Below are 15,035 nucleotides of genomic sequence, written 5' to 3'. Positions count from 1 at the left end.
TGATGGGACCAGATGCCATGATCTTCGTTTTCTGAATGTTGAGCTTTAAGCCAACTTTTTCACTCTCTGTTTTCACTTTCATCAAGAGGCTTTTTAGTTCCTCTTCACTTTCTGCCATAAGGGTGGTGTCATCTGCATATCTGAGGTTATTGATATTTCTCCCGGCAATCTTGATTCCAGCTTGTGCTTCTTCCAGCCCGGCGTTTCTCATGATGTACTCTGCATAGAAGTTAAATAATCAGGGTGACAATATACAGCCTTGACATACTCCTTTTCCTATTTGGAACCAGTCTGTTGTTCCCTGTCCAGTTCTAATTGTTGCTTCCTGACCTGCATACAGGTTTCTCAAGAGGCAGGTCAGGTGGTCTGGTATTCCCATCTCTTTCAGAATTTTCCACCGTTTATTGTGATCCACACAGTCAAAGGCTTTGGCATTGTCAGTAAAGCAGAAATAGATGTTTTTCTGGAACTCTCTTGCTTTTTTGATGATCCAGCGGATGTTGGCAATGTGATCTCTGGTTCCTCTGCCTTTTCTAAAACCAGTTTGAACCTCTGGAAGTTCACGGTTCACGTATTGCTGAAGCCTGGCTTGGAGAATTTTGAGCACTTCCTTAGGGCAAGTGTTTTGATCCACTGGGACTTAAAAAAAAAAGATTATTTATTTGTCTGCCTTGGGTCTTAGTTGGATCAAGTGAGATCTCCCATTGTGGCGCAGAGTCTCTAGTTGTGACGTGGGCTACTGTAGTTGCAGGGCATGGGCTCAGTTGCTCAGCAGCATGTGGGAATCTTAGCTTCCTGACTGGGGATCAAACCTGTGTTCCCCTGCATTGGAGTCATAACCGCTGAATCACCAGGGAGGTCCCCAAGTGGGACTGTTTTTTCACACCATCCAGTGGAGGTGGTACTTTCTCTTCCTGATGCAGATTTTAGATCAGTCTTTGGCCCTCTGCTGACTCCCTCCCATGCAGATTTTTCCAGACTGCCCTTACCCTACTGCAAAGTCTCACGGCAAGAGTATGACAGGTTGCTGGCTGAGATTTCATGTTTAGTATTTCAGTTCAGTTCAGTCGCTCAGTCATGTCTGACTCTTTGTACCCCATAAACCACAGTATGCCACGTCTCCCTGTCCATCACCAACTCCCCGAGTCCACCCAAAACCATGTCCATTGTGTCAGTGATGCCATCCAAGCATCTCATCCTCGGTTGTCCCCTTCCTCTCCTGCCCTCAATCTTTCCCAGCATCAGGGTCTTTTCAAATGAGTCAGCTCTCTGCATCAGGTGGCCAAAGTATTGGAGTTTCAGCTTCAGCATCAGTCCCTCCAATGAACATCCAGGACTGATCTCCTTTAGAATGGACTGGTTGGATCTCCTTGAAGTCCAAGGGACTCTCAAGAGTCTTCTCCAGCACCACAGTTCAAAAGCATCAATTCTTCGACGCTCAGCTTTCTTCACAGTCCAACTCTCACATCCATACATGACCACTGGAAAAACCATAGCCTTGACTAGACTCACCTTTGTTGGCAAAGTAATGTCTCTGCTTTTTAATATGCTGTCTAGGTTGGTCATAACTTTTCTTCCAAGGAGCAAGCATCTTTTTAATTTCATGACTGCAATCACCATCCTCAGTGATTTTGGAGCCCAGAAAAATAAAGTCAGCCATTGTTTCCACTGTTTCCCCACCTATTTGCCATGAAGTGATGGGACCAGATGCCATGATCTTCGTTTTCTGAATGTTGAGCTTTAAGCCAACTTTTTCACTCTCTGTTTTCACTTTCATCAAGAGGCTTTTTAGTTCCTCTTCACTTTCTGCCATAAGGGTGGTGTCATCTGCATATCTGAGGTTATTGATATTTCTCCTGGCAATCTTGATTCCAACTTGTGCTTCCTCCAGCCCAGTGTTTCTCATGATGTACTCTGCATAGAAGTTAAATAAGCAGGGTGACAATATTCAGCATTGACATACTCCTTTTCCTATTTGGAACCAGTCTGTTGTTCCCTGTCCAGTTCTAACAGTTGCTTCCTGACCTGTATACAGGTTTCTCAAGAGGCAGGTCAGGTGGTCTGGTATTCCCATCTCTTTCAGAATTTTCCACCGTTTATTGTGATCCACACAGTCAAAGGCTTTGGCATAGTCAATAAAGCAGAAATTGATGTTTTTCTGGTACTCTCTTGTTTAGAATTTACAGGTAATTTAAAGTTTGGGGCATTTTCTGTCTTCTAGTTATGCTAAACCCATACATCTTATGTAGCTTTATTTGATCTTTTGTTTGGGAGACTCAGATTTATGTGACTGCCAATGACTTGTTTCCCAGGTTCCTATAAACTATTTTGTAAGCTAAAATGCCTACTCTTTAGTTTTTGTCTCAAGTATTTAAAACATTTCTCCTCATTTTGAGTCAGTGGTTCATAAAATGTTAAAATCATAGTCAGTTTCTGGTTTTGTAATACAGTTTATAAAACACTTGGTCGTCTTCCTTTTGTGTATTATGGGAGAGCAGGAAGTAAACAAAAATATATCATGTAAGAATTCCTTTGCTTACATAAAGAAAAACAAGAACAACAACAAAAAAAACAGAAAAGATAAATAAGTTGGAGGGTCTTTAAATTGTGAAAACTGTATTCTTTGTTCTGCCAATCTTTCCTGGTTTTGCTCAGCAAATATTTTTCTTTCAACTACCAGGTTGGTGATTTGGACATTAACTATATTAATATAGAGGAAATCCCTGCAAATACCTGTCTTGAATCTATGGATTCTTCTCTGGGGCCTGAGAGCAGCAAACCCAGCCTTCCTACTGAAGCCAGTGCTGGCACATACCCACCAAATAAGAGCCCAGAAGTGACGTCACACACGGAAGCCCAATCATCTTTCATATCATCTAGTTCATATGCTTCCAATTTGAATCTTTCTTTTGGTCTTCGTGGATTTGAAAAGGAGCAAAGTCGTCTAAAGAAAAGAAGGTAAAGTACTACATTCTAGAGAGAAAATGTAGAAAATCAAAGAACTTTGTAGCTGGACTTGGAAAATTCTATTTTCTTATTGTTATTGCCCCCACCATTTTTATTTCTACATCAAAATTTGCCTCCATTTAGGTTCTTATATTTCATGACTTGAAAGTAAGATACATAAGAAAGCTGACAAAAATATAATAAAAGAAAACCACAATGAGATACCATTTAATACTTACTAGATATGCAAAAATTTTATAAAGTGTAATAATACCATATTTTGGTGAAAATGCATATGATAGAAACTCCTATATACAGTTGATATGAGTGAAAGTTGTATAGTAACTTTGGAAAATATTTTGGCATTTTCTTGTAAAGTTGGATGTGCATATATATTATGACCCAGCAGTGTTTCTTCTGTGTCCTAAAAGACATGCATAAGACTATTTATTGCAATAGGAAATAACCCAAATTGTAGGGGATGAAAAGATAAATTACACTCTAGTTACATAATGGGATACTGTGCGGTAGTAAAAGTGAATTAACTATGACTATGTCTACTTGCATAATCACGTGCAACTTAGAAACATGAAGTAGAACAAAAAAAGGAGCCACAAAATACTTCAGTTAGATCTCACATTTATAAAATGCAAAAACAATCTGTTACTGTAGGGCATGTATAATGTGCTTAAGCAATAAGGAAAAACAAATGAGAATGAAGAGGATAAAAATCCCCAAATTTAAGATACTTGTTACATTGAGTGGGCATTGTAGGGAAAGGATAAAACAACAGTGTGGCCAATGTTTGTTTCAAGTTGAGTGGGTTGATGGGTGTTTATTCTATTTTAAATTTTTTATTGGTGTATAATTGTTTCTGAAATGTTGTTAGTTTCTGCTGTACCACAACGTGAATCAGTTATGTGTACACACATCCCCTCCCTCTTGGACCTCCTTGCCATCCCCCCACCATCCTACCCATCTAGGTCATCAAAGAGCAGCAAATTGAGGTGTTTGTTTTATTTTTATCCTCTGTAACTTATAGTTACCTTCCATATAATTTCTTGTATATGTAAAAATGTCCTTAGAACAATCATTTTATTGTGTATGATTGTACATATATCTATGTGTGTGTGCATGTGTGTGAGACCCTGTGTCTTTGTCTTCACTTCTTATCCATTCATCCTTTAGTCTATTTTCTTTAGGGAATAGGCCCATTTTTACTGATTTCATTTTATCCTAGGGCTTCCCGGGTGGCTCAGATGGTAAAGAATCTGCCTGCAATGTGGGAGACCTGGTTTCGAGCCCTGGGTTGGGAAGATCCCCTGGAGAGGAGCCTGGCAGGCTACAATCCATAGGGTTGCAGAGTTGGGCACAACTGAGCGACTAAGCACGCATGACTTTCCTTAGGTAGTGAGAACAAAGAGGATTCTTCATGAGAGTGACAAATGAGAATGAAGAAGAGAAAAATGCCCAAATTTAAGATAATTGTTACATTGAGTGGGCATTGTAGGGAACGAATGAAACAATGGTGTGGGCAATGTTTGTTTCAAGTTGAGCCTTGGACCTCTGATTATATGTCCAGTTTTACTCATAAGATTATGAATCAAAATAACAATAAAATGAACACACATATGAGTATATATAAATATGTACCTGAATGAATATTCGACAGAAACTTAATCAGAAAGGAGTAAAAGGAAGGGTAAGCATAAGTCACTGGGTGCTGATCCCTGGGTTGCACTGATAAACAACAGCTGGAGGTTAGAAACCTTTAACAGGTAACGGTACCAAGAGTGATGTCTAGTGGATAGATAATAAAAGATCTTCTCTAGATTTTTATTGTGTGAGTTATAGTTTTAAAGATGCTTGTGTGGTCATGGCTGCAAATTAAACTGACGGGACATTTTGGGCTCTGCTTTGATATAAGAGACAAGGAAAATAACCAAATTTGAAGTCTGTTTCTGGTTCTCTCTATTTCAAAATCAAGATGATTTATTGTGTTGTTATTAAAATTTTAGCTCCAGAAGTATAACACTCAAAGAAAAACTACATTTAAAAAGTACATTATATATTAACATGCCTGTGGAAGTTCTCAGCCTCAAAACTTGAGTGGTTTAAAATGTAGATGGAATGGAAGGAGCTGGAAAGGTGCAAGGTCAAATTCTTGCCTTTTAATTTTATGGTTATCAAAGTTAAATGAGGAAAGAAAAGCAGTAGGTTAGCAACATCACCACCTGCTTCTGAAGTGGAGTTGTCATAGGAATCATTTTTTTAAATCTCTAAAATTGATAATTGAACAGGACATGTTTGGAACCTCACTTGACTCATGCCTGACCCATTTCTTGTCACCAGCTCTGGAATGAGATCTTCACACCTCTCCTTGTCTTAGTGTGCTTCTGCCCTCCTGACTTGTCCAGGGGCAAAGGAAAGAAAGCCATGCTGCATTTTTCACATGTAAATTGCTCCAGAGCCTGCCCCCTCTCCACTAAACAGCTCAGTGGCTCTGTTTTGTCTGTGTTTTTAATATTTGAAAGGTAACTATTTGGGCCTTGTCAAATTCAAACCCAGATCTCCTGCAGTGCAGGCAGATTCTTTACCAGCTGAGCCACCAGGGAAAGCCAATAATTATATTTAAAAAACAGAAATAATGAAGATAGTAGTAATTTGAAATGACTTTTGCTAGGTTTAAATGTTCATTCGGGGAACCATAAAATCTTGTTTAAGAAGATCTATTCAGGATGAGGGGAGAGGAAAAAATGATAGAAATCACTTAAGTATGAATTTTGTTAGGTAGTGAATGAGAGCCCCTTGTAGCTGACACCAATAGAGACTCTGAATTCAGGGAGGTAGAGAGCCATGGCTGTCTTAGTTGATGACTTAGCTGTTTGTTCGCTTTTTGCTGCAGTTCCAGCCTTGATGCCTTGGATGCTGACAGTGAAGGAGAGGGCCATTCGGAGCAGTCGCACAATTGCTACACTCCTGTGTGTCAGAGTTCCTCGAGAACTGGCATTGCTAGCGGGGATGAATTGGACTCTTTTGAGACCAACACTGAACCAGATTTTAATATCTCCAGGACGGAATCATTTTCTTTATCAAGTAGCCTGCAGCTGAAGGTATTCTTATTAGTATTCATTTGGTTTATTAAAAGCCTGGAAAGTATGTTGTCTAAATCTGCTCATCTCTGAAAGACAAATTATGTTTATGGTAACACATGTGAATGTTTTTTTAATTGAAGACCCATGAACTTCACGAGTCTGTCTTTTCACACTCTCACATTCTAATGTGTATAGTCCCTACGTAGAATGGCTGATTTGTTTTCATGATTCCCCACCAACGAAAATCATCTTTCATGTTTTTGGAAAATGTTACCATTTTATAGTGTTTTCTGCCATCATCCCTTAAGCAATGGGAGAAAGGCTGGTAGTATGAAGTGAGTTTAAATGATCAAGCTTGTTTTGCACACATAAAATTTTACTTGGTTCTAGTGATGAGGTAAATAATATTGCCAAGGCAGAGGTAACATTTGTTGAGCTGCATGAACTCATCTGGAATACCATAGACTCTGTTAGTTTTTCCACAGGAGACAGCTTTTGTGTCTTTTTTCACATTGGAGTCTCATTTCATTGTGGTTTCTTGAAATGACTAAACTTTTCCAGTCTTACAGGGAAGCCCTTTTCTGTTTGGACCTATGTTTTCTGTTTTATTTCTATTGTCCACTTGTTTTCTTTTTAAATTGAGTTTACTACTGTAAATGCAACGTGTTTGAGTAAAACACTATAAAACGATACGTGCTGTGCTTTAACATCTCTTATCTCAAACATATGGTGGTTATGATTATGTTTTATTTTTATAGTATGCTCTACAGTATGCAAAACATGCTTCATGTATGTACAAAACACATACTTTTCTCATAACTCACCTAGGATATAAAGTGGTATTTTTATTTTAATTTTTGATCTGTTAAAGTTCTGCAGAGATTAGACGTCCACATTGCCCAAAGCTTGGTGATAGAGTCAGAACTCAGATCTAGGCCTTCTGACCCTAGAACCTGAATCCTCTACCCTCAGCTCTGAGGTCTGTACAGCTGTCATCATCTTCTGAAACTAAAGATCATGTGATGTTTTTGGATAATAAAAAGTAGATATGGTTATTCATGTAGCTAGTTCTCAGACTTGTAATTTGAATGGAACTATGAAAAACTCCAGAGAAGGCAATGGCACCCCACTCCAGTACTCTTGCCTGGAAAATCCCATGGATGGAGGAGCCTGGTAGGCTATAGTCCATGGGGTCGCTAAGAGTTGGACACGACTGAGCGACTTCACTTTCACTTTTCACTGTCATGCATTGGAGAAGGAAATGGCAACCCACTCCAGTGTTCTTGCCTGGAGAATCCCAGGGACAGGGGAGCCTGTTGGGCTGCCGTCTATGGGGTCGCACAGAGTTGGACACGACTGCTGCGACTTAGCAGCAGCAGCAGCATGAAAAACTCATCATTACTTAGAAGGAAAAGTAATGCTCTGTGAAATAGTTCTATACTGTTCACTTTTAAGAAGAATCTATCCTATAAATTATGGCTTGCCTTGCCTTTGTAATTACCCTGTATAATTTTTTGCCAAGGAATTCTGGATAATTTTCAAATTGCTATTGTTAGGAAAAATGATTACCATGCATGACTTCAATGCAGAGGATGGCACTTGGCTAGGGCCCTTTGTGACCAACTCAGTGTTAGGGTATAACTTAGGTTGGCCTTTTGGACTGCCAGGCCCACTGGGTCTTTCCTAATAAGAAAGTCATGGTTGCCATGGCTCAAGGCCATTCAAAGCAAGGTCAGGCTTCTATTTTCAACTTTCCTCCAGGCTCTTCAACTAAAGCACGAGCCTAAGGCAACCATGTGCTTTTACTTATGGAGAACAAAAGAAAATAGTGCTTCTAAAGGGCTGTTGCTGACGCCTTGTTTTAGTAACACATTTTGCAGCACTTTCTTTTACCTCTGACCTTAAGTGGTATGTTAATGGGAGGTGGGCATCAGTCCTAAGTCCACATGGCCTCTGTTGGATGGGTTTGGGTGCCGTAAATGGCTTTAGTGACATTCTGTTGCACATTCATGTACGATTTCTAGAACATGAGGGAAAAACATGTTTTTATTATCTTGCCTTCTTACACTTTCACATATGTTGCCGATATAATGATAGAAATAATAGGTGGTTGGGCACACAGGAAGAAAACAGCAGGTCACTTAAAGGGATAAAGTTAAACTATATACACCAGTGATAATTCAAACAAAATCCCAGGAAGTACTGGATGGAAGATCTGTTGATAGATGAGCAAAGACTAGAAGGATTTGTATAATGCTCTATGCATTCTTTTTTGGAGGCTGCAGCTAATATTACAAATAGCCTTTGTGTGTCAGTCACTCAGTCATGCCCGACTCTGTGATCTCATGGACTGTAGCCCACCAGGCTCCTCTGTCTGTGGAATTCTCCAGGCAAGAATACTGGAGTGGGCCGCCATTCTCTTCTCCAGGGGATCTTCCCAACCCAGGGATCAAACCCTGGTTTCCTGAATTGTAGGCAGATTCTTTGCCATATGAGCTACCAGGGACACCCTCAGGAAATAGCCATTAGGAACTTTTAAGAACATAATTTTAGGTGACTGTTTCTTTACCTTCTAATAATTGTTATGTATATAGATCTTAGTTCATACGGAATTTTGCTTAAAGGCTACAGTTTAAAATTATAAAAATAAATGACAACGCAGGTCAAAAAAAGTCAGACTTGTTGAATATGCAGAGAAAATCATGTGACTTAATTTTTCACTTTTAACCAACGTGGTTAGAATGTTATACTTGTATCCTAAGTATATCCTATATACTTGTATAAAGTATATAGGAACTATTCCCGGAGCTCAAGTTTATTTGAGCATTCAAAAAACAATAGCATGTTTTAGAGTTGTGAGTGAGAGACAAACAGAAACAAATCATTAATAAGATTACATCAGAAATATTCAAGTTGAATCGTTTTTGTAAAGGTCCTGATTTAGTAACGTTGATAATGAGTGCATACTTTCAAATCTTCTGTGGAATTTTTTTAAAAGCTTTGTTATGATTTCTTTTAGGAATCATTGTTTTCTGGAATCCGTTCACGTTCGTATTCCTGCTCATCACCCAAAATTTCTTTAGGAAAAACTCGATTGATGCGTGATTTTACAGTCTGTAATTCAATTGAAGGTAAGCATTATTTACCATTTGGCTGTGAAAGCATTCTTTTCCAGAGTGGATTTTCAGTTAGTAAAAGTACGTAAAACATATAAGAGGAGCAGGCAAGTATTCTAAATTTCATTTTCACTATTGAGTTTTCTACTCTTAGCAAAACCCTCAGCTCACTGGATATCACATAAAGCATAAATTTTATTTTGATGAAATCACAAATATGTACACACCTCTCTGCTGCCTTATTTTTTTTAATAAAATGTTTTCCTCAAGGGCAGTGTAAACTAGAATTTATTCTAGGTTCCTTATTTTGAGAACTTTAGAGAATTTTATTTAAGTAAATTAGTGATGAAATAACCCAACTCCCCAGAGGCAAAGCATTGCAAAATAGATTATCTTCATTTCTTTATTTAATAAGGAACTTTAGCAAGTTAAAAGAACATACTTGAAACACAAATAGGTATATCTCAAACAGTATTTTTTGTGACCCATGTAAACAATAATAGATAAACTTTTATACAATCAAATTTTAATTAGAATACAGCATACCTACAGAGAATTGTTGGAGAAGGCAATGGCACCCCACTCCAGTACTCTTGCCTGGCAAATCCCACGGACGGAGGAGCCTGGTGGGCTGCATTCCATGGGGTCGCGAAGAGTCGGACACGACTGAACGACTTCCCTTTCACTTTTCACTTTCATGCATTGGAGAAGGAAATGGCAATCCACTTCAGTGTTCTTGCCTGGAGAATCCCAGGGACGGGGCATCCTGGTGGGCTGCCGTCTGTGGGGTCACACAGAGTCGGACACAACTGAAGTGACTTAGCAGCACAGAGAATTGATGCTTTTGAACTGTGGTGTTGGAGAAGACTCTTGAGAGTCCCTTGGACTGAAAGGAGATCAAACCAGTCAATCCTAGAGGAAATCAGTCCTTAATATTCAATTGGAAGGACTGATCCTGAAGCTGAAACTCTAATACTTTGGCCACCTGATGTGAAGAACTGAGTCATTGGAAAAGACCCTGATGCTGGGAAAGATTGAAGGTGGGAGGAGAAGGGGACGACAGAGGATGAGATGGTTGGATGGCATCACCGACTTGATGGACATGAGTTTGATCAAACTCTGGGAGCTGGTGATAGACAGGGAGGCCTGGCGTGCTGCAGTCCATGGGGTTGCAAAAAGTCAGCCATGACTGAGTGACTGAACTGAACTGAACTGAACTGATACCTACAGAAAGAAGTACATATTATAAGCATGTAGCTTGATAAATTTTCAAAAGTGAATTCAGATAAATAAGTAGAATAGTTGTGGGCAACTCAGAGCTGCCCTTATAGTCTCTCTTAGCTACTATCCCAATTGTTAGCTGAATTCTGGAGTGTGATTATTTAATACTTTCTGTTCATAGTGTATTACGTAATAATTACATTTAAAGGTGTTATTGGGAAGTATTAATGTCAGTCTGTAGTATATAGTATTATTACAAATTTTTTGTCAGTGTATCAGATAATGCCTTTTTTTGGTCTATTATCTATCCTTAAGAGTCTTAGAGGACTCAGAAAGCAGGAGATGTGCTTAAGTATTCTCAATATTTGGAATATTTAAAATAGAACATATTTTACTCCTTTTTTCTTTCCTTTTTTCTTATTCTTGCTTTGTTATATTGCCATTATTTTGCATTTTTATGCTGTGTGGAGCAATGTTGAAAGCATAATCTTTGTGCTTGGACTTGCCATTCTAAAACAGTGACTCATGAATGGCTTCAGTCAGTATTTGCTGAATGAATATACTAGACAAAATGCATAAATCACAAAACAAGTGCTGCAAGGCATTTTTTTTTCCCTTTTTCCTCCTGGGATGTCTTTTTGGAAGAAGAGAAAACAACACTGATACAAATGTCAGTTTTGATTTTTAGAATGAAAGATGGAGAGAAAGGACTAAGAAAAACAAGGATACAACTACCTTGAGGGGACAGGAGTAGACGATGGATTGAATTTGCCCTGGATTTTTTTTTTAATACCATAAGTCTGTCTAGGATCTCCAGGTCCCCCTGACCTTAGCTTAGGTTGGGATTCCTTTTAATGGCAGCTTGGATACCTTTTCACTAATAGTCTTAGAGATGGCGAATTAACTTTGTGCTATAACTATTTGGAAAACACTTAAGTTTTCTGTGCAGTGTGCAAAATGGTACCTTTGGCTTTTTGTCTCTAGTATCTCTGATTGTTAAATTCTGACAGTTATGATGTTTGAAATCTCAGATGACTGAGGGAAAAATTGAAGTTTGTAAGGGAAAGAGCCCTGATTTATGAGTTCTTTAATGAATAAGGAAGGGTATTTTTGCTTTACATACATTCCGTAAATCTTTGCATTTGAATTAGAAAGAATAAGAAACTGAAATTAATTCCCTGTTTTTTTTCTGGGAATAAAAGCTTGTCTTTAGACAGTATATTTAAAAATAGGGCAGTTGAATGAAGTTTGATACTCTCCAGAGGTAAGAATTACAAACAGGCAATTTAGGTTGAGGTTACACACTAAATGTACAAAGATTCCAATGAATATTCTTCTATGGTAGCAAACATTTGGGTTGATAATATTTAGGTCAGTCAAAATCATAGGACTGCGAAGAGTAAATTAACTCTTAAGGAAAAAGAAATAATTTTAACGTGTGTGTGTGTGTGTGTGTATGATCACAGCACATGTGTGAAAGCTTGACTGCTTCAAAGATGTGTTCTAATGTTTCATTGTTCAGTCTGCTTGCTGCTGCTGCTAAGTCGCTTCAGTCGTGTCCGACTCTGTGCGACCCCATAGACGGCAGCCCAACAGGCTCCCCCATCCCTGGGATTCTCCAGGCAAGAACACTGGAGTGGGTTGCCATTTCCTTCTCCAGTGCATGAAAGTGAAAAGTGAAAGTGAAGTTGCTCAGTTGTGTCCGACTCTTAGCGACCCCATGGGCTGCAGCCTACCAGGCTCCTCCATCCATGGGATTTTCCAGGCAAGAGTACTGGAGTGGGGTGCCAGTGCCTTAACTTAGTTCATAAAATCATTAAATGTTGCCATGTTTTGGCCTCCTCTCCATTTTCTCCAAATTAGGGAAAGTGATAAAGATATCTGGAGCAGTGCCCTAGTTACACAGAATAACTTGTTTTCTTGTTATTTGTTAACTGGTGGTATGTATAATGATAACGTAGAGTTGAGTACATTGTGTGCACTTCAGACTAACACATGACTGTTCATTCGTCTGCCTTCGTTTTCATTTTATTGTTCTGTGTCTTGTAGAGCAAAGAGCTTACAGCTTGCCGGAGCCACCGAGAGAACAAAGGTATTTTAACTCTTTCAGATTTCCTGAGGCACTGTTTGATCCATCTTTGGAAATGTTTAGCCATTGTTTTCGGTACCTGTTCAGTAGTTTGTGAGAGATTTTGCATAAAGAGCCTGCTTGAGGCTTTGCTCCCTTTGTGATCTGCGTGGGTGTACGTGTGCCCGCTGCTCCGTTCAGTCCCTGGATGAGCAGGGCTCAGGACTGGGGACAGAGTAGGCTGGGGTTATTTTCAAAGCCAAACACTTCCAAGCACAGGACAGTGGGGAGCAGTATGAGACCACCTGCTTTAGAAAGGCATCAGGTTCTCACAAGGTCTGTCCTCCACAACAGGAAGACTGCTGCGTGATAGCAGGCCCTGGTGCCAGCTACAGAAAGTGTCTAACATCCCTGCTGTCTGTTATCATGGAGTCTTGTTTAGAAGTGTTATGTTTGAAATAAAGAATAAATGATACAGAAAACGCTTTGAACATTATCAACTTTGTGATTAATATGCGGATTTGAAAGCTGTACGCCCTAAGCTGCTCTTTCCTCTAGAAGGTAAAACTGTCCTTGGAGTTAACCTTGGGCAGCCAATGAGCCAGCAAACTGGACCACTGTGTTCTGTGGGTCTTGAGAAACTAACTGTTATGAGTCACACTGTGAAACGGCCTTGGGGTTATGTCAGACATGGCACAAATGTTTGACTTTGAGAGACCATATGAGAAGGAAGAAAATCATTTTAATTTGGGTGCTATTAATGCTCAAACTCTGAGATCTTTTACTATATAGATCAGAATGGACTATTTTGCTTTACATCTTGGACTGTAAGTATGAAGAAGAAAAAGAAATCTCCTTTTGTTCCTTTCTATTTTTTGGAAACCAGAATAGAAATTTTGAAACAGAGACAGACTTAGAATGCCACTTAAGCATAGGCCAATGAGGATGGCATCAGGACAATGACAATGATGACAGTAGAGAGCAATGACTGTTGTTGGGTGTTTTCATGTGCCTGGCACCGTTTTAGATGCTTTACGTTTATGACTTATTTAAATTATTTACTGACTACTTCTGGAATTTGTTCATCATCCTGGTCATCATTTTGATTAGCAGTCTTCTCCTTGCCATCTTTTTAACAATTGAAGAAGTAGGCTGGGGTTATTTGACTGATTGTAAAGATTTATTTTTTAAATCAAAAATATTTTCCATCAGGAGAGGAATTTAAGACTGAGTGAGCCAATGTCAGAATCAGTTAAGTACTGACTTATGAAATGTGTTAGCTTGAATGGAGACACAGGCAGAGAACAGACTCATGGACATGGGGCAGTAGGGAGGAAGGAGAAGGTGGGATGTATGGAGAGAGTAACACGGAAACTTACATAATCGTATGTAAAATAGATTGCCAATGGGAATTTGCTGTATGACTCAGGGAACTCAAATCAGAGTTCTGTTAACAACCTAGAGGGGTGGGATGGGGAGGGAGGTTCAAGACAGAGGGGACGCATGTATACCTATGGCTGATTCATGTTGATATTTGGCAGAGACCAACACAATTCTGTAAGGCAATTATCCTCCAATTAAAAAATAAATGAATTTAGAATTTAAAAATAAAAAGTAAAAGGGCTTGAACAACAACAAAAAGTGTTAGCTTGGATGGAATGTATAGGGATCATCTCTTTCTCTCATATTCCTCATTCCTGGTCCCCGCCCCCCATTCTTTGGTCTGTCTCTGGTCTACATCCCGAAAGCATCCACCTTTCTTAGCCCTATCCCCTGGTGTATCCAGTAGAGTCGATCTTTCACCTCACCCACTGTATTCCTGATAGCTTGTTGGTTACGCCAGTATGATACCTGCCTAGACCCTAATGCTTTGCTTTGGTCATGTTATAGATATTTACTTGAGGGTTTGCCTTCTTTATTTGCCTTATTTATTTTGATCACTTAGTTTCTGGAAAAGAGTTCAGCCAGGTAAAAGGAGCCGGGGGGGCGGGGCTCATTTTGGACCTTGCAGGCTCATTCCTGTAGGAGCAGACACTTCATCTATCCCAAGTCCTTAGGATTATGTGGTATGACTCAGTTATTTTATTGCCACCATCCATCTTAAATCTGATGGATCTACTACCTTTTATTTAAAAAAAAAAAAAAAAAAACTGATCTGAGTGTTCAAAGTTGAAGTCTCAACTCTGTCAATTTTCAATTTGGAAAACTGGAGCTTTTTAAACACTTAGATGCCAGGTTCTGAAAAAAACAAATAGGTTAGCATATTGACTAGGCCAAAGCCTTTGACTGTGTGGATCACAATAAACTGTGGAAAATTCTGAAAGAGATGGGAATACCAGACCACCTGACCTGCCTCTTGAGAAATCTGTATGCAGGTCAGGAAGCAACAGTTAGAACTGGACATGGAACAACAGACTGGTTCCAAATAGGAAAAGGAGTTCGTCAAGGCTGTATATTGTCACCCTGCTTATTTAACTTATATGCAGAGTACATCATGAGAAATGCTGGGCTGGATGAAGCACAAGCTGGACTCAAGATTGCTGGGAGAAATATCAATAACCTCAGATATGCAGATGCTCCACCCTTATG

The 15,035-nt window shown here is 39.3% G+C and overlaps 1 protein-coding gene across 8 annotated transcripts in view; it reads left to right on the top strand.

Moving 5' to 3' along the window:
- ARHGEF28 (Rho guanine nucleotide exchange factor (GEF) 28) overlaps nucleotides 1-15,035 on the top strand; it is a 325,034-nt gene that overhangs the window by 216,735 nt on the left and 93,264 nt on the right. For all 8 annotated transcript variants that reach the window (XM_010853539.1, XM_010853541.1, XM_010853540.1 and 5 more), the window contains 4 exons: nucleotides 2,681-2,958; nucleotides 5,852-6,059; nucleotides 9,061-9,172; nucleotides 12,428-12,470. In XM_010853539.1, the coding sequence (XP_010851841.1) occupies nucleotides 2,681-2,958; nucleotides 5,852-6,059; nucleotides 9,061-9,172; nucleotides 12,428-12,470 (641 nt within the window). The remainder of the gene's footprint in view (nucleotides 1-2,680; nucleotides 2,959-5,851; nucleotides 6,060-9,060; nucleotides 9,173-12,427; nucleotides 12,471-15,035) is intronic.

The sequence above is a fragment of the Bison bison genome, unplaced genomic scaffold (assembly GCF_000754665.1).
Source record: "Bison bison bison isolate TAMUID 2011002044 unplaced genomic scaffold, Bison_UMD1.0 scf7180017864329, whole genome shotgun sequence".
In the NCBI taxonomy this organism is placed as follows: domain Eukaryota; kingdom Metazoa; phylum Chordata; class Mammalia; order Artiodactyla; family Bovidae; genus Bison; species Bison bison.
The sequence above is the reverse complement of the archived record's forward strand: the minus strand, read 5'-3'. Positions and strand labels throughout refer to the sequence as shown.